Raw genomic sequence first — 25,455 nt, forward strand, 5'->3', positions numbered from 1 at the left:
CTCGAAAATACATTCCTGTCTAGTGATTTAGGTAAACATCTCCCCGGCTGCAGAGCAAAGAGCAAGCCTTCCTGTCTCCATGCAAGTAATTTACAGTTCCCGTTGCCATAGTAGGCCCATGGCCCTGCACGTAGACACGTAGACACATATGCACGCACTAGCATTCAGTATAGAATAGCCTCTGCCCGAGAGACCTTTTACTCCAGATAATACATCCTCCAAACATAAGATACCAGATATGTTATAGGTCCAGGTCGTTCTGACATCCCAGACTTCTGTCTCCTCTACTAGTGTTAAAGTTCTCCCCAGTTACCACATCTATGTCACGTCATGCTAGCTGCGCGCGCATCCGCACTTTCTGCTGATTCTGCAACTTTCTCTATGCATCCACCCACATGTGACGATTCTTGTGACGTTCCTCTGACATGTATAGTGCACGCCTTTGTGTACGCCTATTTTCACGCCTCTTATTACGCACATGTGTTCTTATCTCGCTCTTTTTCACCTGTTACGCCTACTGTATTGGATTCAATTATGTTACTTTACTATATATAATGTGTAATGTTAATAAAAACGTTGACTGTCCCTTCCCGAACCCTAGTGGTGACGGAACATGATCTCCAACCTCGAGGTTTTCCATTAAAACCCGTAAGACTCAGATACCACGGACTCTGCCTCTCATTTTTATGAGCTGTCTTGTAATGATAATTATACGGAAAAACTGACCAGGTAATTTTATTTACCACAGCGCAGACCTGATGAATCATAAACTTGCACTCCTTTAAAGGCGATGATATTACGGACAAGGGCTGCATATTTGTTCTGATGCACAATGAACAGCTTTTGTATATACGATAATTAGGGCTTCCGGTTTTACGTATTTATTTTTTTGCCATTTCCGTCTGTATTTATCCATATTTATTTTTTGCTAATTTTATCTGTATTTAATCCATATTTATTTTGGGTTTTGTGGAAAAATTACGCTGAAATTAGTATATTTCCACATGTATTTAACCGATAAATATGCAGTCACACTTGAATGCCTGCCAGGTTTCTGTACTGTGAACACCTGCAGAAGAAAAATCATTGCAATTAAATGAAAATTTGCAAATTTCAATATCAACCTTGCGCATATCTACTGCAGTTAAAGTCTCTTTACTAAAATCTCTTTCTTTTTTAAACCCCTAGCTATCACATATCTATTGGCCTGGCAGTTGTGGCAGACAGCATTTAGAATTACTCAAGAAGCAACCCAACTTCCGTTTTAATACACATTTAAAAATAAATACAGACAAGAAAATATATGATTTTTGTCTGTATTTATCTGCAAAAATCAGTAAAAACGGAATACAGGAAGCCTTAATGATAATCCACCCAAAATGTCGGCTCTCCACTCCCAGGCGCGTGTTGCACGCCTCTGGAGTAGACTGGGCGGCGGAGGGTGCGTGAGCCACGGTGCCCGTTCCGCGCGGCCTCCTCGCGCGCGCCAATTAAAAGATACCATCTCTGGCCCAGGGTCTGGACGCACGGAGTAATCTATACTACTATTATAAACAGAGAACTGTGAACCTTTGAGGCGGGTAAACTCTGGAAGTACAGCACCAATCATAACACCCAATACACCATTGGAAAAGGGAGTGAATGCAGATGGACATAGGCTACACATCTGGGCACCATATACATTAGAAACGTAAAACAACATAGGGGGGTAAAGTAGTCCCTTCTGGGCATTCTAAACGACAGTGGCCGTGTTGGTGGGCGTGGCGTGGGCGTCATTGGGGGGCGTGGAGTGTGCTCTCTCATCGACCTCAAACTACACTACTACAGTGGTTGGAAGCGCCGCACGTTAAACAGAGTGTTGCCAATCGTATCAATCCTTTCACATTCACAGGGGCCCCCATTGGACGCCTTAATGAAGGTGGCCGTACGTGTCAATGTGCGTGAAAAAGGTTTACAATTCCAAGCGCCGCACGTTAAACCGCACGTTAAACAGAGTGTTGCCAATCGTATCAATCCTTTCACATTCACAGGGGGCCCCATTGGACGCCTAATGAAGGTGTCAATGTGCGCGAAAAAGGATTACAATTCCAAGCGCCGCACGTTAAACACAGTGCTCACAATTACAAACTGAGCACACCATCGCTTCATCACAATTGGGGGGCGTGGCGTGTGCTCTCTTATCGACGTCAATAAACAACTTTTACCAACTGTGTCAATCCTTTCACAATCACAGGGGGCCGGATAACAAGAAGAATCGCCTCATTGGACACGTACTCATTTGCCTGCATCAACACGCGCACAGTTAGAGATAAGGAATGCAGATGCGACCTCACTGCATGCCTTAACGTACACAGACTGGCTGCAATAGCGGGAAGTCTGTAGACTAATCAGCGGAATACTTAAATGTTCAAGCCACATTTGTTTTCAGGACTCTCCCTCCACCCTGACTTCCCCGTGGGAGGAATGGCAGGTATGTATGTGCCTGGGGCGCCTCCCGCTACAGATGATGGGGGAGGGGAGTGTGATGGGGGGAGAGAGGGGGGGGACACTGCCTCTCTGGTGAGAGCCGTCAGGTAAACAAACAGATTGACTGCAAATTGGATGGCCAGGACAGGTGAAGCTGAGGCTCTCAGAACAGAGGGCCAGGTAGTTTGAGGGGAAGTGGGCAAAAAGGGGTGATTGGTAAGAGAGAGAAAGGAGCTGCCCGTGTCCGGGGTGCGCAATGCTGGTGAGTACCTTTCACCTCGCAAAGCCTACCCGGACAACGTCGGGACGGGCTGCTAGTAAATAAATAAATAAATAAATAATACCTATCCCACTAAACACCAAAAGGGTTGGCAAATGAGTTCGCAGTGCAACCCTGGACTCCACTCCCAGCATTCCCTTCACCAGGTAGGCTTGCACATTTCACTCACTCTTTTAGACATTTGCATCAAGTCAAGAAAAATGTATGTTTCACTGTGGTACACTTATGTTAATAACCGTGGGGTCACAAACCTTCAGTGCCCCTACGTTATTTGTAAATGTGTACAGCTCAATAAATATAACTGTAGCTCATATATATATTTGAAATCAAAAAGCAAAGGAAAATATATCATTTTGGAAAACCAAATTCAGAAGTATCCAGTTTAACAGTGCTTTTTTCGGTGAGTAACTGAACTATCTGGCTCTCTCAGCAGTGCCATGTGGTTACTGTTAGGATCCGCTGATAACAGAGCTTTAAATCAGTGTTGGCACATGCAAGCTGTGCAGAATGTCTCGTATGTGGTGGGATTGCACACTTCTGTGCCAAATGTAGGGTGGGTCAGCGATGGAAAACTTACCGCAGATTTGGATGTTTGTGGGTCTGTCTGAAGGGCTCTGTTGCTCTTGTTACATTATAATACATGTTATACAAAAGTGATCTAAGAAAAAATGAATGGAAGAGGCAGAATGAGAGAGTCGTTCTGGGGGGGATCAGGATGGCGTTCGCTCTGGTCTTGTAAATGTTATGGGTCACGTGACATAATGAGGCTGCATACTGAACCAAAAGAATGTTCCCCTACTCTACATCATTGGCACTGTGAAGAGTGAATTGGGAGTTTCTTATGAATGCCTCTCAATATGACAGAATCTTCATTACCTCTCTCTCATTTGGTATACCCTCTTGGTAGGCATGAGTCATGTAGCCAGTTCACGTAGGGTTATAGGTTGTAGGTTTATGGAAGAACATGCAGCTTAGGGTACAAGTTACATGGTAATGTACCCCACCAGGAGGAGTTTCCTTCCTGCTCAGCCCGCTCTCTCTAACTGACACTCTTACAGGCACTCATCAACATTTAAAGAAATCACACACTGGCTGAGCAGCAAGGAACAGAGGGTTATGGAGAGAAACCATTGCAACTAAACAGCAGGGTATATCACATCTCCTCCTCTTTGAAAAATAATAAATACAACAGGAAACGTAAGATAGAAAATAGTACTATAGATAAGTCCTATGAATTATTCATAGAGGTATATAACAACGCCTTTACCACTTGCCACCTGCCTTGCACACTCGCAGGGCCAGGGACATAGCATTTACGCCCCTCCAACTGCACACTTTGCATATAGGCAGGACCAGGGAAATACACACGCCATCTACTGCACTCACTTTTGGGAAACATACTATATACTTCCCCTCTACTGCACACTCTTCATTACCAGGAAACAAAACGCACACCCTATACTGCATACTTTTGTAGGCTTAGGGAATAGCACTACACGTTCACCGCTTAGTGTATACTCTTGCAGGACCGGCGAACTCAACACTCATCCTCTACTGCACACCCTCTTGCAGGACCAGGGATAACTACACTATAACATGCCCTCTTGGTAGGACTTTGCAGGACCAAGGTCACATTTCATACACTTACCCTCTACTGCATAGTCTTGCTGGAGCAGAAACGCAAAACTAGCAAAATACGTTTGGCAACTGACATCATCAGAAAAACTTCAGCGTAACATTGCACAAAATTGTCACAATACGTCCAGATAGCATGTGTAACCATTCAGCATTACATTACATGCAACCCCTCTTTAAAACTTTCTACTGACAACTTCACTCAAACCGAAGCAAAAGAAAACATATACTGTGACAGCAAAATCAACGTGACATTGTTGTGTTGTAGTATTCTTGTTAGGAATGTGGGTAGGTTCTTAGAATAAGAACGTGTATGTGGGGTTCCAGGGTGGGACAGTTGATGTGAGACAGAGGACTTGTTGAGATCGTTCCTGCTTCGTTAAGCAGGGTTGCCAATAAAGTACTTGAAGAAGGAACCCTGACTGAGACCCGTCTTTACAATTTTGGCGACGGAGGATTTGGCAACTCTGCGTGGACCCACTGAGTTTGAAGGAGAGAAATAAAGTGAAGTGGCAGGAAGATACAGACGAACGAGGATAATTCGAACTGATGGTGAAATTGACATAAATGGTGAAATTGACAAACTGAGGTGAGCGGAATGACGGAGTGAGAAGTAAATGACTTTTAAAATTAAAGAAAAGGAAGAAGAAGAAAGTATCTTGTTACCGTTTAAAGCAGCGCATGTCAGCTGGGGAGCGCGTGCGGCGATTGAAGGTCTGAGAGGCGCGTGATGTCAGCTGTGGAGCGTGTGCGGCGTATGAAGCACTGAGAGGCGCGTCGGCGCCCGGCAGCAAGAAGAGCAGCGTCTGGGTGATTGTGACGCGTGAGGAGAGGCGCGTGAAGAGCGACTCAGGCAACTGCGTGTGACGTCATCACGCTCGGCGGCCATTTTAAGAGATTGGGATGTTATGTATACATTTCAATGGGTAACAAGGGTGAAGAAACGCACTGTGATCGAAGAGGAGATTGTTAAGAAGGAAAACACGGCAAGTGTGTAGAAGGAAGCAAGAGTTTGTTTATTTCAAAGAGACAAATAATAAAATATTTAGGAATATTCTAAATTGGATATTTTGGAGGTAAAAAAAAAATAACGTGTGTAAAGGATCAGAAAAGGAGTTTAAAAGTAGAAAAGTCCCTTTTGAGGAATGAATTGGAACAGAAGATTGATAAGAGAAAGCAAGAGGAAGAACATATAAAAACAAAGAAGAGAAGTTTATTGTTAAGCGTCAGGGAAGCAGTTTAAGAGTTGGAAAGTCGTTTTAAAAGAATGGAATTGCAAAAAAAAAAAAAAAAGAAGAAGAAAAGGAAGGAAAAGGAAGAAGAAGAACAACTCTAAAAAAAAAAAAAAAAAGGGAAAGTTTATTGGAAGCTTGATTGATACCTTCTGAAAATGTGTGCGGCACAAACATTTACATTAACGCCACCAATACCTTTTTTAACAGAACCTGGAGAACCAAAAATAAGATGGCAAGAATGGAAAGTATATTTCAATAATTACATGTTCACTATCAAAAATGAAGAAATGACACCGGAAATAAAAAAAGGGATATTGCTACATTCCTTAGGACCAGAAGGAATCAGACAATATGTGCGGATGCAGAAGGAGAGAGGTGAAAATGAAACGGATGTATATGAGAATGCATTGGACGACTTAGAGAGATAATATGCACCAACGGTTTGTGTGGCAATTGACAGATACAAGTTTTTCAGACGGAAGCAAGAACAGGATGAGAAGATTGATGATTATTTAAGCGTATTGAAAAGAATGGCAGAGAAATGTAGATTTGGACAGATAGAAGAAGAGTTAATAAGAGATCAAATCACTATGCTCACAAACAATAAAAGGGTGCAAGAAAGGTTATGGACCATGTGAGATGGAACACTGAATAAGGTGCTAGCGGTAGTAAGAAAGGCTGAAGTATCAGTCAGATGTGCAAAAGCAGCCCTGGAAGAAGAGAAAGGTAAAGATAGAGAAGAAGTGTGTGTTGTGAGGAAAACTATAAGAGCAAGCAGCGTTGGTGCAGAGAAGGAAGATAAATTTGATGAAGAGAAGACGGAGAAGAAAAATTTTCAAGCAACCAAAAATGAATATAGAAGAGGAAGCACAACTAATTTAGCATGTTTTAGGTGTGGAAGTTATACACATCTAGCAAACAGCCAAGCATGTAGAGCAAGAGATCAAAAATGTACAGTTTGTGGATTAATTGGTCATTATGCAAGAGTTTGTTATAGAAGAGACCAAACTACAAGGATAAAGTATGTGATGAGGGGAGAAGATGAGTTGAGGAAACAAGTCAAAGAAGATGAATCAGATGAAGACGATGACGTTTTTATGATAAGAGATTTTATTTTGGATGTAAAAAGTAAAGGAAGAAGTAAACCCAAATGTGAAATTGAAGTGGCGGGGGTAAAGGTGATATTAGTGGCAGATTCAGGATCGCCATATACTATAGTTAATCTAGATATGTGGAAGGGAGATTGGTGTTGATCTAATGGAAAGTGATATAAATCCTAGAGGATTCACTGGGAAAAGCATTCCTATGGTGGGGTATAGAGATGTCACTTTTGAGTTTAAAGGGAGTGTAGCAGAGGGAAGAATGTATGTTGCAGAATATGGACCAAGTATTTCAGGGTGGAAAGATCAGGCAAGCTTGGATATAATACTTAATCCGAATGCAAAAGAGCAAGTTATGGTGTTGGGTGAATTCAAACATGAGATAAAATTGGAAGGAGATGCTGATCGTTTAAATTGTAAAGTTGGAAACGTCATGTTTACAGGAAGGAATGATTTGGAAAAGGATTTAATAAGTTTGGGAACATCAGGTATAATTGAGAAGTATGAGTCATTGGTATGGATGGATGCAGTTATAACAAAAAATGATGATGTAACAGAAAGGAAGACCCTTGATTTGAGTAGTATGCCCTTACCGATAATAGAGTACCTAGGGGTGAGTATCAATTTGCTGTTGTAGAGGAAGAGTTTGTGAAGTCAATTGATATTGAAGGGTGGTTTCTGTATTATGGAAAAGATGAGTTGAAGAAGGAAATTAAAGAGAAGATTTTAGAAGGTTGGAGTGGAAGGAAATCGGATGCAGAAGAAGTTAGATGTTTTTGGGAAGTGGAATGTGAGTTGAGTGTTGAGTCAAGTTTTATTTACAGAGGTGGAAAAAAGTCATACCACCTAGTACTTTGAGGAAAAGAGTAGTTGATCTATGCCAGGAGGTGGATTTTGAGGAGGAAGGAGTAGTATGGGACTACAAGGAGTGTACTGATTCGGGTATAAGTTTAACACCTTTGTCATCTGTAGGTTGTCCTGAGAAAGTTTGGAATTGGTTTGACATTGATTTTGTAGAGGAGTTCTTTGAAAATAATGGAATTACTCATTGGAAAGTTGAGGTGGAGAAGTTGTTGTGGGATTATCGCCTCACACCTTCTTTCACTTCTAAGCCATGTAGGGTAGATTTGGTGGTGGTTTGATATGGCTTATGAGTCTCTTGTCAAAGTGTAAAAATTTTAAAAATGGAAGAGGAGGATGTTGGGGTAGCTTCAGTTATGTTCTTGGGTTGGTTGTGGAAACTTCAGTTATGTTCTTGGGTTCGTTGTGGAAAGATGTAGTGGAAGATGAAGTAAGAACTGGAGGGGATAATTGTATAAAAATGAAGAGTTGTGTGAACAAACTTGTACAACTGTAAGGGAACTGGGAAGATTAGGAAGAGTCAACCTTTTAGACATATGTTAGTCTGATCAATTTACTATTTATTTCCCCCCCTTTGTTGTTGTATATAGTTTCCTTTTGTTATTTATTATTGTAAGGGGGAAGATGTGTTGTGTTGTAGTATTCTTGTTAGGAATGTGGGTAGGTTCTTAGAATAAGAACGTGTATGTGGGGTTCCAGGGTGGGACAGTTGATGTGAGACAGAGGACTTGTTGAGATCGTTCCTGCTTCGTTAAGCAGGGTTGCCAATAAAGTACTTGAAGAAGGAACCCTGACTGAGACCCGTCTTTACAGACATTTATTTAAAATGGCAAGCCCAACGTCCTTCCCTACGGTGAGCGATATCACACCCGAATCAGCATGACATTAAAATAAACTAACCATGGCAGGTAACACAAAGTTTTCCACTCTGGTTAGCGACATTTCACCTCGGTACCCCGAGAATGAATCCAATACTTCCCTCCCCGCTCCCGGCTCCCAGCTGCTCCGCCCCCGCGCACTTGGCCATATATGGCGACCGTGCGGCGCAGGTGAGTGTGACCTAGCTCTAGGACACCCCCGCGCCGCACGGCCACCAGCTGCTGCGAGTGCCTCCCCTGCCTGACTGCCTCGCTGCTGCCTGCCGCCGCGTGACCACGCCCCCTGCCCCCGAGCGGCGTGGTCCGTGCTCGGCTGACCTGCCCCTGCTGTTTTTTTGCCGTATTTTGTTTGTTTTTGTCGTTCAGTATTGCTTGTTTATTTGTAATTGTATTTCCCTGCCCCTGCTGTTTTTTGCCGTCTTTAGATAGTTTTTGTCGTTTAGTATTGCTTGATTATTTGTAAATTGTATTTCCCTCCTGTTATCTGCCGCCGTTCGCCCTCCCTCCCCGCTTCCCGCCACTGCCGCTAACCCCGCCCCTTTTGCCTTCTGTACCCTCCCCGCTCCCGCCTCCCAGCTGCTCCGCCCCCCCGCGCACTTCGCCATATATGGCGACCGTGCGAACGCGCAGCGGGCGCGCCGATTGTGCGCCGAAGGCGCGCCAAAGGTAAGCCCGTCTGCGCCCGTCCGCGACCGGACCACGCCCAGCGCCAGGACCCCTGGCCCACGAAGACCCCGGCCGACCCGCCTGACGTACACCGCCGCCAACCTCAACGCACTCAACACCGGTCGACTCCCAGGATGCTACCAAGCCACACCACGACGCTCCCACGGACCCTTCAGCTGCCACGCCTGCAAGTTCACCTGCTTCCGGACCTGCCTCGCACCAGCACCCGCCAAGTCGAACACCAGCAGCACCCACCTCAAGTGCATCCTGCTCAACACCCGCTCCGTCCACAGACACGCCATCGAACTCTGGAACCTCCTCGACACCACAGCCCCTGACGTTGCCTTCCTCACGGAGACCTGGATGAACGCCTCTTCAGCACCCGACATCGCCATCGCCATCCCAGAGGGCTACAAGATCACCCGGAGGGATCGCACCGCCAACCAGATGGGAGGAGGCATCGCCATTATCCACAGGAACACCATCCGCATCACGACCAGCACCGACAACACCCTTACCACCGCCGAACACCTGCATTTCCAGATCCACACCGACCCGAAGACCACCCTCAGAGGCACCCTGATCTACCGACCTCCGGGACCACGCACCCAATTCAGCGAGGACATCGCCGACTTAGTCAGCCCGCATGCCCTCCCCTCCGCTGACTACATCCTCCTGGGGGACCTCAACTTCCACCTGGAGAACAACAACGACCGCAACACCAGCACCCTGCTCGACAACCTCGCCAATGTTGGACTCAAGCAGCTGGTGTCCACCCCCACCCACCTCGCCGGACACACACTCGACGCAGTCTTCTCATCCAGCACAGACATCGCCTTCAGCCACTCCACAGAGCTTCATTGGACGGACCACAGCTGTGTCCACTTCACCTTCAAAAGAACGACGACCCACCACCACCAGCAACAGGTTTCCCGCAGAAGCTGGAACAAGATCACAGCCGACCAGCTCGCCACCTCCTTGAGCCAGCACCCTCCTGCCAGCTCAGCGAACCCCAGCCAGGCCGCCGACAACCTCACGAAGTGGATCAGCGACTGCGCGGACGAACTCGCCCCGGTGAGGACCCCGCCCAGCAGACCCGGCAGCAAGAAATCCCCATGGTTCACCGACGAACTCAAGAGCTCCAAGAAGAACTGCCGAGCCCTCGAGAAAGTCTGGAGAAGGGAACCAACACCGGACAACAGGACCACCTTCAAGCTTGCCACCCGGAAGCACCACCAGCTGATCCGCGCCGCCAAGAAAACTGCATTCAAGGACCGGCTGGACAACAACGCACACAACTGCAAGGAACTCTTCAACATCGTGAAAGAGCTTTCCAACCCCAGCGCAGGAAACAACGACATCACCTCATCACAAGACCTCTGCAACTCCCTCGCCTCATACTTCCACAACAAGATCGCGGACATACACAACAGCTTCAACAACCAACCAACGCACACCACGACTGAACCACCACCCCCCTCTGCGCCTGGACCCCGATCAGCACCGAAGACACCGTCCGCACGATGAACTCCATCCACTCAGGATCTCCGACCGACCCCTGCCCCCACCACGTCTTCAACAAGGCCGACGCTGTCATCGCACCCCACCTGCGAGACATCATCAACACCTCCTTCAACACCGCCACCTTCCCTGAGAGCTGGAAGCACGCCGAACTCAGCGCTCTACTCAAGAAACCCACAGCGGACCCCACCGAACTCAAGAATTACCGCCCCATCTCGCTCCTCCCATTTCCAGCCAAAGTCATCGAGAAGACCGTCAACAAGCAGCTGGCCGCCTTCCTTGAGACGAATGGATCCCTCGACCCCTCACAGTCTGGCTTCCGAGCCAACCACAGCACCGAGACCGCCCTCATCGCCGCCACCGATGACATCCGAGCCCTGATGGACAACGGAGATACAGCGGCCCTCATCCTCCTAGACCTCTCCGCGGCATTCGACACTGTCTGCCACCGCACCCTAGTACAGCGCCTCAGCAACGTCGGAATCCAGGAGAAGGCTCTGGAATGGATCATCTCCTTCCTCGACGGAAGAACTCAGAGAGTCCGCCTACCACCGTACAAGTCAGAGGCCACCGAAGTCATCTGCGGCGTCCCTCAAGGATCCTCGCTGAGCCCCACCCTCTTCAACGTCTACATGAGCCCCCTCGCGGCCATCGCACGCCAACACAACCTCAACATAATCTCCTACGCCGACGACACCCAGCTGATCCTCTCCCTGACCAACGACCCCGCCGCCGCCAGAGCCAATCTGCACGAAGGGATAAAAGAGGTAGCCGAGTGGATGACGACCAGCCGCCTGAAACTGAACTCAGACAAGACGGAGGTCCTCATCCTAGGCTCCTCGCCCTCCGCCTGGGACGACTCCTGGTGGCCTCCCGCCCTGGGCACCGCACCCAAACCGACAGACCACGCACGCAACCTGGGCTTCATCCTGGACTCCTCCCTCTCCATGACCAGGCAAGTCAACACCGTCTCCTCGGCGTGCTTCAACATCCTACGCATGCTACGGAAGATCTTCTGGTGGATCCCCACCGAGACCAGGAAGACCGTCACCCAGGCCCTCGTCACCAGTCGACTTGAATACGGCAACGCCCTCTACGCCGGCACCACCGCCAAGCTCCAGAAGAGACTCCAGCGGATCCAGAACGCCTCGGCCAGACTCATCCTCGACATCCCACGAACCAGCCACATCTCAGAGACCTGCATTGGCTCCCCGTCAACAAAAGAATCACCTTCCGCCTCCTCACCCACGCACACAAAGCCCTACACGACCAAGGCCCGAGCTACCTCAACAACCGAATCAACTTCTACGCTCCCAAACGCCACCTCCGATCAGCCAACCACGCCCTCGCCGCCGTCCCCCGCATTCGAAGAGCGACAACAGGAGGAAGGTCCTTCTCCTACCTGGCCGCCAAGACCTGGAACTCCCTCCCGACCGACCTGCGCCTGACCCAAGACCACCTCTCCTTCAGGAAGAAGCTGAAGACCTGGCTGTTCGAGCAGTAACGGCACCCCTCCTCCCCCCAGCGCCTTGAGACCCTACGGGTAAGTAGTGCGCTCTATAAATGTCTTTGATTGATTGATTGATTGAATACTTCACAGCACCAGCATGAACTTATGTGGGAATCCTTTCTCCGTTCTGAATATCTCTTTACTGATCACTGGAGATAATGTTTTGTTTATAGGCTCCTCACCCCCAAATACCTTGTGAGGTTTAATGTTGCACAAGTTATACATCCAGGTCGCTGACTGTGCCTGTACACTAAACGCACCTCTTAAGCCCGTTTCATGAAGGACTGCATGTGACTCGAGTCTCGACTGCTTAAGAGTCTTCAAACACAGCTCCAATGTCCCAGAATGCCCCGCGGTCGCACAGGTCCTATTGCAATGCCAAGCAACACTTCCTGCTTTGTCCGCGCTCGACTGCTCCAATCACGCTGCCTTCACAATACGACAGTCCATTCTCAGCTATTAATTACTGACGCAGTCCACGTTCTGGTCTTCACAGATGACGGAACATCACAATGTAGCGCACTTTGCAACTTGCCGGCTTACGGTACACCTGGCACACAACAGTAATGGCATGCGCTGCTCAAATTAGTTTTGTGTGCGTGCAAGTCTAAACTTTTTTAACGCAGCAGCCACACAAACCTTGCGGTACAAATGCGTTTCCTTTGCCAGCGCTAATGATCCTGGCAACTCCTTTCATGGCAAAACACTGATGAATCTGCCATGCTGCTGCTGCACAATGGCACTTCAGTCTTGCGATTAACACAAGTAAATGCTTGCACTTCTACTTGTCGCTTCCACCGAAGTAAATGCTTGCGCTTCTGTCACTGCACAATAGACTCACCGCTCATATTCTGTGAATAATTGATCCAATTAAATCCGCCTTTGGCACAGTTCCTACCTGGCACAGCAGACCTGGCTCAAAAACAGTGACTCACCCAACAAGCCCTCACCCAAAGGAAAAAAAAGACAAGCCGTGAGCGTGCACATCCCGAAACCGGACGTTCGGGAGCGTCACGCCTGTCGTGGGGCGGGACTTCCGTCTTCTGAGGGAAGCCCACGCAGTGGCTGGCCCAGAGGAGCAGTGGTGACGCGGGGCTCCCATGCCTGAGGGAGAGCCCCGCGGAGGCTGCAGAAGTCTGGAGTGGCGCTGTTGCGGTGAGTGGGGCTTCATTGTACTGGGGGTGGGGGTGGCGGCGGGGGTGTGTGCGCGTGCGTGTGTGTCTCTGTATGTGTGCGCTTGTGTTTGTGCGCTCGTGTGTGTGTGCGTGCGTGTCTCTGTGTGTGTGTGTGTGTGTGTGTGTGTGTGTGCGCGTGTGTGTGTGTGTGTGTATGTGTGTGTGTGTGTTGGCCGTTACTGCCTGTGAGAAGGAGACAGGAGATGGGCACAGCACGTTACTGTATGTGGTGAACGCGTGCGTGCCCCAGTCCCGCCTGCAACCTGCGCGTGCCCATCTCCTGTCGCCCTTTTAGGGCCCTTGAAGCAGACTTGACAACAATAGGTCTCGCAGGCGACAGCGCTTTCTCGCTGTATTGCCAGGTGCGGGACCTAAAAATTGTAAGAAGAAATACCCAGAAGGCAAGCCTTCTCTGTTCATGCTCCCAGGATCTGGAACAGCTTCCCTTTCGATATGGCATCAGCTCCAACTCTCCCCTAATTTAGGAAAATGCTGAAGACCCACCTCTTCAAGGAGCGCTATCCTTGACCCGACAGCCCACCCTCGACCTTCCCCAACATCTGCATCTTCCCAGGGCCAGCCCCCTCGGTTTGCGCTCTATATATATCCAGGCTGTAAGTACTGCCCATATATATTAAGACTGTCAGTACCAGTAACTGATGTCCAGATTGTAAATTCTGGCCACACACATCCAAATTGTTCTTAAATATGTTACATCTCTAGACCCCCTCGGCTGATCAATCATATTAAGACCTTGTCCTATACAGGTGCCGGCCACACGTATGGTCTGTGAAAGAACAGACAATCAAAGAAATGATCACAGTCTGTGACAGAAAACAGACACAGGGAGAGTGCAGGCCCCAACCCCAGGCAGGGTCTGTGAGTGAAAACAGACACAGGAAGAGTGCAGGACCCAGCCCCAGGCAGGGTCTGTGAGAGAACACAGGCACAGGGAGAGTGCAGGCCCCAACCCCAGACAGGGTCCGTGACAGAAAACAGACACAGGGAGAGTGCAGGCCCCAACCCCAGGCAGGGTCTGTGAGAAAAAACAGACACAGGAAGAGTGCAGGCCCCAGCCCCAGGAAGGGTCTGTGAGAGAACACAGGCACAGGGAGAGTGCAGGCCCCAACCCCAGACAGGGTCTGTGATAGAACACAGACACAGGAAGAGTGAAGGCCCCAACCCCAGGGAGGGTCTGTGATAGAACACAGACAAAGGAAGAGGAATAGTGCAGGCCCTAACCCCATATAGGGTCTACAACTAAGAGCACACAACCAAAACGAGAGAGGGGCACCAAATGTTGACATGGTCTGAGACAGAGAACAGTCACAGGAAGGGAGCAGGTACCAGCCTTCTACAGGGTCTGTGAGGGAGAACAGACAGGCACAGCAGAAGAGCAACCACCTACATAAAGGTATCAGACTCATACAGGGTTTCTGATGGAGAGCAGACGGGCACAGCAAGACAGCAGGTACAAGCCTCATACAGGGTCTGTGAGAGAGAACAGTCACCAGAGGGAGTGGGCATCCTACAGGGTCTGTGACGGAGAATAGACAGGCACAGCAGAAGAGCAACCAGCCACATAAAGGGTCTGTGACTGAGAAAACAGAGTGCCAAAGTGAGAGCAAACACGAGCCTCATACAGGGTTTGCCACAGAGAACAGACAGTCACAGCAAGACAGCCTCGTACAGTACCTGTGAGAGAGAACAGACAGCAGACACCGTACAGAGCAGACGGCAAGAAAGAGGCACCCAGAGAGAGAGAGAGGGCAGACAATAAAGCCCTTTCAAGGTCTATGAGAGGAGTCAGGCACTTGCCCTCAGAGAGGGTCTGGAACAGAGCAGGTCCCAGCCCTTTACAAGGTCTGAAGCAGGAATTAGACACCAGTCTTACAGGGTCTGTGACAAAAAACAGGCACAGGAAGAGTGCAGGCCCCAACCCCAGACAGGGTCTGTGACAGAACACAGGAAGAGTGCAGTCCCCAACCCCAGGCAGGGTCTGTGATAGAAAACAGACACAGGAAGAGTGCAGGCTCCAACCCCAGGCAGGGTCTGTGAGAGAGTACAGACAGCAGACACCATACAGAGTAGAAGACTTGAAACAGGCAGTGAGAGAGAGCAGCCATCAAGCCCTTTCATGCTATATGACAGGAGTCAGGCAGTTGCCTGCAGAGAGAGTCTGCAACAGAGCAGATTCCAGGCCTTTACAAGGTCTGAAGCAAGAATCCGCCATCAGCCTCTTACGGGGTCTGGAACAGAAAACAGGCAACAGACTCATACAAGCATTTACAATGCAACGGTCTCGCCTTTGCAAAAGTTAGAGCTATTGGCATTGTAAATGACAAAATTGTTATTTATGTGTTTGTTTTGAAAACAGATAAATAAATGGCACTGTCATTTACAATGCCAATAGCTTAATCTTTCGCAAATGTGAGACCTATTGCATTTGCACCCACACAGAGCCACACACACACACACACATCGAGCCACACACACACACACACACACACAGAGCCACACACACAGAGACACACACACAGAGCCACAAACAAACACATACAGAGCGCCACATACACACACACACAGCGCCACACACACACACAATGCCACACACACACACAGCGCCACACACACACACACACACACACAGCGACACACACAGAGCACCAGGTGTGAGGGTGAGGGGGTGTGAGAGTGATTGAGGGTGAGGGTGAGAGGGTGAGGGAGGGTGTGAGAGGGTGAGGGAGGGTGCGTGAGAGTTAGAGGGTGAGGGAGGGTGTGTGAGGGTGAGAGGGTGTGTGAGGGTGAGAGGGTGTGTGAGGGTGAGGGGGTGTGTGAGGGTGAGGGGGTGTGTGTGAGGGTGAGGGTGTGTGTGAAGAAGAGGGGGTGTGATGGAGGGGTGTGAGAGTGAGGGGGTGTGAGGGTGAGGGGCTGTAAGGGTTAGGGTGGGTGAGGGAGGGTGAAGGGTGTGAGGGTGAGGGGGGGTGAGGGGTGAGGGGGGGTGAGGGTGTGAGGGGTTTGTGAGGGGTGAGAGGGTGAGAGGGCGAGTGAGGGCGAGAGGGTGTGTGAGGGTGTGTGAGGGCGAGTGAGGGTGAGGGGTGTGTGAAGGCGAGGGGGTGTGTGATAGTGAGGGGGTGTGAGATAGTGAGGGGGTGTGAGATAGTGAGGGGGTCTGAGGGTGAGGGGGTCTGAGGGTGAGGGGGTCTGAGGGTGAGGGGGTCTGAGGGTGAGGGGGTCTGAGGGTGAGGGGGTCTGAGGGTGAGGTGGTGTGAGGGTGAGGGGGTGTGATGGGGAGGCGAGGGTGAGGGGGTATGAGGGTGAGGGAGTGAGGGGTGTGAAAGGGTGTGGGTGAGGGTGTGAAGGGGTGTGAGGGTGAGGGTGTGTGAAGGTGAGGCTTTGTGACGGTGCGGCTTTGTGAGGGGGTGTGAGGGTGAGGGTCTGTGAGGGTGAGGGTGTGTGAGTGGGGGTGAGGGTGTACGGGGAGGGTGTGAGGGCGTATGAGGGTGAGTGGATGAGGGTGTGTGAGGGTGAGGGTGTGTGAGGTGGTGTGATGGTGCGGGGGTGTGAGGGTGAGGCATCCTATGAATTATGTTACAAATAGGTCATCACTAGAGACCACATCTGAAAGTAGTGTGTGATTTTCAGAATACCAGGATGCTGATGTAAAGCAAGCAACCACCAGCAGCGTTCTCAAAAGACCCTTTGTACATTCTCAGTTCATAGCCTACAAAAAATGTGCAATATTGTATGGCCATTACAAGTGATGGAGAAAGCAGATTTGGAGCATGTTGGCTTCGGCAGCAGAACTGTTGGTCATTCCGATTTCATAAACATCTCCTAAAATTCCACTCAAACTATATTGTTTAAAACATCAATCTCAATGTATTACATTTAAAAGCAAACGAGAATGCTTGGCCATTGCACTGTGCACTGAGATAAAATGTCAGTGTATGCATCAAAATGCAGCAGTTTACCAATGGATAAAATAACCTTTGAAGTACATAGTTCACTTTAGGCGCATGCCCAGGTGTCCCTACACAAGTTTCATTGTCACTTCACTTTAGCAAGCATGGTATACACTGGATCAGGGAAATCACACTGGGTGCCTTGAGTCCCTTTTTCTAAGCACTGCGCTCCTACGTGACGTCCTGTCGCTCGCTCTAATACAACAACGTCCATGGGGCTTTAAGTGGGCCGGGTCCTACAGGCACTGGCACCAGCACTGGCAGTTCTAAAAAGCAGGTGCCGAGACGCATCTCTAGCGGGCTCTCCATTTTGCCTTCTCCATCAGGGTGGTAAAAAAAATCGTAACTCTGTAGCAGTGCCACCCTTCACTGCCTCTGATGTAACTTCAAAGAGGCTTGTTCTAGTTCTTGCTCAATCTCATCACTTCAGAACTGAAGCATTTTGAATATTCTATACAACGAAGCCATTGTTGTGTCTTATTTGTCTTATGCGCCTAACAACCGTTGGTAAAGTCAATAGTCCTGCTTCTTGTAAGTGCAATGTTACATGTTGTATTACACATCTGGATACAATGACAGAAGAGGCAATATACCAGTCGGGCGGCACACTATGCAAAACACAGATTTTTAGCTGAAATGTTTTAGCCACGCCATTAATTACATCGATAACGCCCTTTTGAGAGACTACCCAGTTTTTTCATCCCACTTAAACCCCTGAACGTCCAGTCCTGCCCAGTCAGGGACGAAGCTATCCCTAGTGCATCAGGTATTGTGGCACAGGGCCCCAGAGATGTGAGGAGCCCATTGCATCCATAGTCTGTCCGTCTTCTATTATCGATGGCGATGGCGGGCCAATTCGCCTAGCACCGCTGAGCTCCAGTGACATAAATGAACAGAAGAGAAACTTACTCCTCGGGGTAGTCCGAGGGTGCTCCCTCCTTCACCACAATGCACCCCAGCGATTCTCGGGTGAAAGGTCAGCTCAGCAGACTCGATGTATCGAGAGAGAGAAAAGAAAATCCAACTTTCAATGTCAACCCCTCAGAGCTTCTCCCGTCTCTACCTTGATCTCTCCGTTTATTTTGGAATCCCCTGTAGTGCTTTGAAGCGCCCTGCAAGCAGTCATGAAGCATGACTGTATCGTGGGTATTGAAAAATTGTTTAGCCTTAGCTGTTAGCCAACGACGTGACAACATTTGACACTCGCTTTTAGAAAAACAGTGTATTTCTAAAGCTATTTCCAGAAATAAGCTCGGGGAAGTTATACCTTTCTTACCGCAGATATATTCAGAGTAAAGCCACGAATTATGTGCCAAATGTCACCAGAAGTCACAATGAGACAAAATAGAAAGAAACACGTGCCCCGTTATCCGATAAGTTTAGTACCTGGCTGCTTCTGTGAAAACTTATTTCACAGATGCCGGTAGCCTACGGTCGCAGGCCTGGGGTGAATCTCACGTTAGCGTGGAGGGTTTTTAACTTGAGAATACGACCTTTCATTAATTTGCTTCCTTTGCCCTACCCCCTCCTCCAGAGTACAGAGAGTAGATCGGAAACAGTTCATGATGGCCTATGACCTACGGGAAACTGCTGCGCGTGTAAAGCGCCCTAATGCCTTCGGGTCGAGTAAGCGCTACATAAAACTGCAAAAAAGGGCAAAAATATTCACTCCAGTCCCGCTCCCTTCCCCTCTCTCTTCTAAAGCACCCTCGGTGCCTGCTGTAAATTAACTGTTAAGTGCCAGAGTCGCCAGCGGCAGTTTCTGCCCCCAAGAATCTCCACCGGCCGACCTGAGAAATGCCCGATAGAACAAGAACAAACGTTACGTAGGCACTGGTGGCACTTGGAATAAAATGTGATATAAAAACGGCCGAGCTCGTTGGCAATGCCAAGAACTAAGCGAAACACCGGGACACAACAGAAGGACACTTCTGGAGCAGAGTGAGGTGCTCAGTTGTCCAGACACCAGTCAGAAAGTGTAGATGTATATTCCCTGCTGCAGGAGCAGTTCACAGATCTGCCCAGCGAGGGGACACTAATCTGACTACCAAACAAAGAGACCGGTGGACCCTACAGACCCGGCAGCGCAGGGTGTTTCTCAAACAACAAGCACAGCTTCATACCACACTGAAAAAGAGGCCACTGGTGCGAATAAAGCGGGGCTTACCTGAATGAAGCTCCCCTCTGCCGGGTTTAAATGTCCAGTCCTCGGAAGCACCAGGAGAGACTCCAAGCTCCACTGCACAGCGCTGTCCACAGGAAGCGCAAGCAATACTTTGTGTCCCGGGTCCTAGACGCATAACGAACCCGGCGCAGTCAAACTTGTCGAAGTTCGGCGCTGCTTGGAAGGCGGAGGGGGTGTGCCCCCAGCGCGCGATGGGCGGATGGACTGCAGGTGTCGGTGGGGGGCGGAGAGGCGTTCCACAGGCGCGGAATGTGCGGCGGCCGCTCGCTCGCTTCAGCCGTATCCGGGACTTCGGTTTCAAAGAGGAAGGGAGCTGTAAGGAGACTGGCCACCACGCAGCTGGACTTTCAAACTCGGAGCTCGATCAGATGGGCAGTGTGCTTCAGTTGTATACCACTTTTTAACAAGCGCACGCTGCTGCATGTGTTCACAGCGCTTGTCGGCTGGCTCGTGCACAGATCCCGTGCTAACGCGAGAGAAGCTGACGCCGGCGCCGTACACGCTCACAGCGCTTGTCGGCGCGCGGCCAGCTCCTGACACCTTTTTTTTTTATTTTTTACACCCCATCCCAACAAGAATCGCCAGCGCTAGCTCGACCGAAACCAGTACGCAGCTCCAGATTTCACCGCCGGAGTTCCCTAGGAGACTAGAGGGACTACTCTGGATGCATGGGGCTACAAAAAACGAGAAGCTACACTCAGGGATTGCACTCTGGACTTCCATTGCAGTCCTGAATAGGTAAGATCTAACTATCGTCAGAAGTACGGGGGAGGGGTGTGTGTGTCTCTGTGTGTGTGTGTGTGTGTGTGTGGGCTTCGGTGAGTGTGGCTGTGGGTGCGCGCGTGATTGTGAGAGGCTGCCACTGTGAATGTGGAGCAAGAGATGTGCACGGCTGGGGGGGAGGGGCCAGGGGGGGCGTCCACGAGGTGCAATCGGCGCTCGTCCCCAGCTCTAGGTCACTTCACAAGCAACTTGGCTACAATAGGTCTCGAGCGAGACCTAAAAAGGGTCTGAGAAGAGAAACCTGCTAGAACGAGAGAGCAGACACCAGCCCTTTACCAGGTCTGCAACAGGGAACAGGCACCAACCTCATTCAGGAGTGCAGCTGGGAACAGGCAGGAATAGTGAGAGAACAGGCAGCACGCTGCAACAAGGAACAGGCAGCCAGGAGAGCAGGCAGCGACCCCAAGCATGGAGAATGGCAGGATGGCAGATTGAGAGCGTGAACATTAGGGTCAAATGTTTTGGTGCAGTGTCCCTCTGACAAACTGCTTATGTTTTACTATCCTGGCCCGGTATATCTTCTTGTGCAGGAGACCCGGACCACGAGCCCCCTGACAAGAGCCTTACATCTGGAGTCTTCCTTCCTCTCCATCGGAGTACAGATTGAGGTCCACCCAGAGAGGTCCTGCTTTTAACCCGAGTGGATCCCCCTCCCATGACCAGCACATGACACTAATACAGGATTGTGACAGACGAGTATAGTAGTGGGGTTGATGGTGCCTCAAACTCTGAGAGGGGAGCGACTGACACTACCTTCTGACTCTGTGTAGTATGTCATATATGGGCTCCATCTATATGTATGTGGAGCATACCTGTTTTGGCACAGATGTGTACAGCGCTGTTTTACAATTAGCAGGGCTTCCCGGCGCTATCATGCTCAGGTACCTTCAGGCCCAAGTCTATAGGATGCAGTGCCTGTGGACATGTGAGGTGAGGTTGCCATGTGCGGTGACGGGGGCCTCGATGTGTGTGAAACACTTTCTGTTGTAGGGTGAATCAGAGTCTTGGTTGTAGTCAGCGCCTACAGCCCCCCTTCTCTTTGTAGCCTCCCCACCATTCCCTGCTCCCCACACCCTCACTGCCCCCGTCCTCCATTAGGATGTTTTTAAAGCCAAGTACAATGTTTGCCTTGAATATCTATTCTGATGGAAGGAGGGATTGTGTGTGGTTCACTCTCAAGTTCACAGGTTCCCTCCAAGGGTCTGGGGCTAATTATGAATCTTATTGGACAGCTGGATTGAACTATCCTAGGACAGGATATAAACGGTCCCCTTCTAACTTTATGGAGCTCTGCACAGCACTGAAGAGAACGCTGAAGACCAGAAGCAGGAATGATGGCCGCCTCCCTTCTACAGGAGGCACTGGACCCCCAGGACCGAGGAAGGACCTCTACTGAAGAGAACGCTGAAGACCAGAGACGGGAATGATGGCCGTCTCCCTTCTACAGGAGGCGCTGGACCCCCAGGACCCAGGAAGGACCTCTACTGAAGAGAACGCTGAAAACTGTAGACGGGAATGATGGCTGTCTCCCTTCTACAGGAGGCTCTGGACCCCCAGGACCCAGGAAGGACCTATACTGAAGAGAACGCTGAAGACCAGAGACGGGAATGATGGCCGCCTCCCATCTACAGGAGGCGCTAGACCCCCAGGAACGAGAAAGGACCTCTACTGAAGAAAACGCTGAAGACCAGAGACGGGAATGATGGCCGTCTCCCTTCTACAGGAGGCGCTAGACCCCCCGGACCGTGGAAGGACCTCTACTGAAGAGAACGCTGAAGACCAGAGACGGGAATGATGGCCGTCTCCCTTCTACAAGAGGCGCTGGACCCCCAGGACTCAGGAAGGACCTCTACTGAAGAGAACGCTGAAGACTGTAGACGGGAATGATGGCCGTCTCCCTTCTACAGGAGGCGCTGGACCCCCAGGAAGGGCCTCTACTGAAGAGAACGCTGAAGACCAGAGACGGGAATGATGGCCGCCTCCCTTCTACAGGAGGCGCTAGAACCCCAGGACCAAGCGAGGACCTCTACTGAAGAGAACGCTGAAGACCAGAGACGGGAATGATGGCCGTCTCCCTTCTACAGGAGGCGCTGGGCCCCCAGGACCGAGGAAGGACCTCTACTGAAGAGAACGCTGAAGACCAGAAACGGGAATGATGGCCGTCTCCCTTCTACAGGAGGCGCTGGACCCCCAGGACCCAGGAAGGACCTCTACTGAAGAGAACGCTGAAAACTGTAGACGGGAATGATGGCCGTCTCCCTTCTACAGGAGGCGCTGGACCCCCAGGACCCAGGAAGGACCTCCACTGAAGAGAACGCTGAAAACTGTAGACGGGAATGATGGCCGTCTCCCTTCTACAGGAGGCGCTAGACCCCCAGAAACGAGAACGGACCTCTACTGAAGAGAACGCTGAAGACCAGAGACAGGAATGATGGCCGCCTCCCTTCTACAGGAGGCGCTGGACCCCCAGGAACGAGAACGGACCTCTACTGAAGAGAACGCTGAAGACCAGAGACGGGAATGATGGCCGCCTCCCTTCTACAGGAGGCGCTAGCCCCCAGGAACGAGAACGGACCTCTACTGAAGAGAACGCTGAAGACCAGAGACAGGAATGATGGCTGCCTCCCTTCTACAGGAGGCGCTGGACCCCCAGGAACGCGAACGAACACAAACCTCTACTGAAGAGAAAGCTGAAGACCAGAGACGGGAATGATGGCCGCCCACCTTCTACATGAGGCGCTGGACCCCCAGGACCCAGGAAGGACCTCTACTGAAAAGAACGCTGAAGACTGTAGACGGGAAAGATGGCCGTCTCCCTTCTACAGGAGGCGCTGGACCCCCAGGACCCAGGAAGGACCTCTACTGAAGAGAACGCTGAAGACCAGAGACGGGAATGATGGCCGTCTCCCTTCTACAGGAGGCGATGGACCCCCAGGACCCAGGAAGGACCTATGTTGCTTCTGAGAAAGGACCCCGGAAGTGGACTGCCTGCGAGGAGAGCACTTGTCCTCATCACCCAGAGACCCAGTCCAGTGCTCAGCACCTTGAGGTGAGGAGGTCAAAGACTCTGAGCTTCCCAAGACCAGGAGCCTGTGATCGCAGCCCCCCCGACGGTCCTTTATCCTGTGAGGGGTCCCCAAAGCCGGCGAGATTCAAGCAGAGCTACAGGAAATCTTCACTCTGTGCCCAATGATGATGTAAGTCTAGCGCCTGGACCCCGTACTCCCCCGTGTATCTGATGAACCCTGCACTGCTGGGGAGTCATTTGCGCCGAAGCCCTCGCGTCACAGTGCATTGCTGCAGCTCTTCGTCTGCATCATCAGTTGTGTCTGATGCCCATCTGAGCTCCTGTGCCACACCCTGCATCGCTGCACCTCTTCTGCTGTGTTCAATGACCATGTGAGCCTGTGTGCCACACCCTGCATTGTTTCATCAAGTCTTCTGACACCGACAACTCACACTGCAGTGCTACACTGAATCCTTTGAGTATAGTGCAAGGTCCCAAAACACCCACACACATCCCTTCTGATCCTCTGCAGCCGCCTCTGTGGCTCACAGTATACCGCCCATGGTCCCAGCGCTCTGACAGACACACTTTGTGCTCTTTTACAGGTTCTTATAAAGCCCTCATGGAGTGTATTTACTTACAATACCTAAACACCAACAAACATAACTTGTATTTTTCAGCAGCCTCCTCCAAGGACACTTAATACACCTAAATTGGGAATTGTGATCGTCCTCAGACATGCCTTGTGCTCCTCTGCAGCTTCTTCCTCTGTAGAACTTACACTGTCTTCACTTGTGAATCGTGAACAGCCACATACACTCCTTGCACAGACTTCTCTTTGGGGCCCCCCGGGTGCATTATGATCCATAAACATCCACAAACATACCTAGAGCTCTTCAGCCGCCTCCTCTATGGACTCTCCGGTGCCCTTTGAATCCCTGAACACCCGCGGCCACCTGCAGCCTCCCCAAAGACATACACAGGGAGGGCGACCAGATGACTCTACACCACCAGGACACAACTTTTCCATTTCTGTACTTTTGATTTAACATAACAGTGCATTCTGGGAGTTGTAGTCTTGGTTCATTTTACTTGACCATATTGCTTCAACACACCAGATGAAAATAATATGTAAAAGCAAAATCCAGGAATGGAGATGCGTTGTCCCAGTGACATGGAACCATCCGGCCACCCTATAAAAAGAGTGGCTTGTGATCTCTGAACACTCTCACACACAGCGTGGGCTCTTCGACTGCCCCCTGGTGTGGCTCACCAAGCGGCTTTGTGATCCCTGAACGCCCATAGAAGTACCCTGTAATCTTTACTTGTAGTTCCAGAACACCCACACACACTGTGTGCTCCTCTGCAGGGTCTTCAATGGGGCTCAAAGAGTGACTCTGAAATCCCTTAAGGCCCACGGACGTACCTTGTACTCCTCTGCAGCCTCCTCTACGGGACTTGCTGAGTGAGTTTTATGCTCCTTGGACTCTCGGCAGACCCAGCATATCATCCTCTGATCCTCTGCACAGAACAGCCATAGTTTCTCTTCATGTTTCTCGCACAGATTCTCCTCTGGGGGCTTCACGGGGGGCAGATGAAGCAGTTTTGCAATTTCCACCATGCTCCCCACTAGTCTGTTGGGTCGGAGGTTTTTCCCAGAAGATATTTCCCTGCACTCTGGACAGGGGAAGTTTCCATCTCTTCCCTCCCAGCTCTGAGTGATGCAGGAGCGGCAGAAGTTGTGTCCACACTCTATGGACACCGGATCGGTAAAATAATCTAAACAGATGGAACACGTGGCCTCTTCCTTGAGGCTCCCGAGCTGAGCTGCTGCCGCCATGATGCAGAAATGCTGGAAGTGAAGGTAAGTTTCAGTTTCTCTCTTTATGAAGTGGGTGTGTCTGTGCGTCTGTCCCTCTCTGTGTGCAGTGGGTGTGTCTGTGCGTCTGTCCCTCTCTGTGTGCAGTGGGTGTGTCTGTGCGTCTGCCTCTCACTGTGTGCAGTGGGTGTGTCTGTGCGTCTGTCCCTCTCTGTGTGCAGTGGGCGTGTCTGTGCGTCTGTCCCTCTGTGTGCAGTGGGTGTGTCTGTGCGTCTGCCCCTCTCTGTGTGCAGTGGGTGTGTCTGTGCGTCTGTCCCTCTTTGTCTGCAGTGGGTGTGTCTGTGCGTCTGTCCCTCTTTGTCTGCAGTG

General features: G+C 50.3%; 1 protein-coding gene across 1 annotated transcript in view; it reads right to left on the minus strand.

Moving 5' to 3' along the window:
• LOC147710180 (E3 ubiquitin-protein ligase TRIM39-like) overlaps positions 1-25,107 on the minus strand; it is a 164,295-nt gene extending 139,188 nt beyond the window's left edge. The window contains exon 1 of the mRNA XM_086919325.1: positions 24,694-25,107. Within this exon, the coding sequence (XP_086775451.1) occupies positions 24,694-25,107 (414 nt within the window). The remainder of the gene's footprint in view (positions 1-24,693) is intronic.
• Positions 25,108-25,455: the final 348 nt, after the last annotated feature.

Source organism: Lissotriton vulgaris, chromosome 5, assembly GCF_964263255.1.
Source record: "Lissotriton vulgaris chromosome 5, aLisVul1.2, whole genome shotgun sequence".
In the NCBI taxonomy this organism is placed as follows: Eukaryota; Metazoa; Chordata; class Amphibia; order Caudata; family Salamandridae; genus Lissotriton; species Lissotriton vulgaris.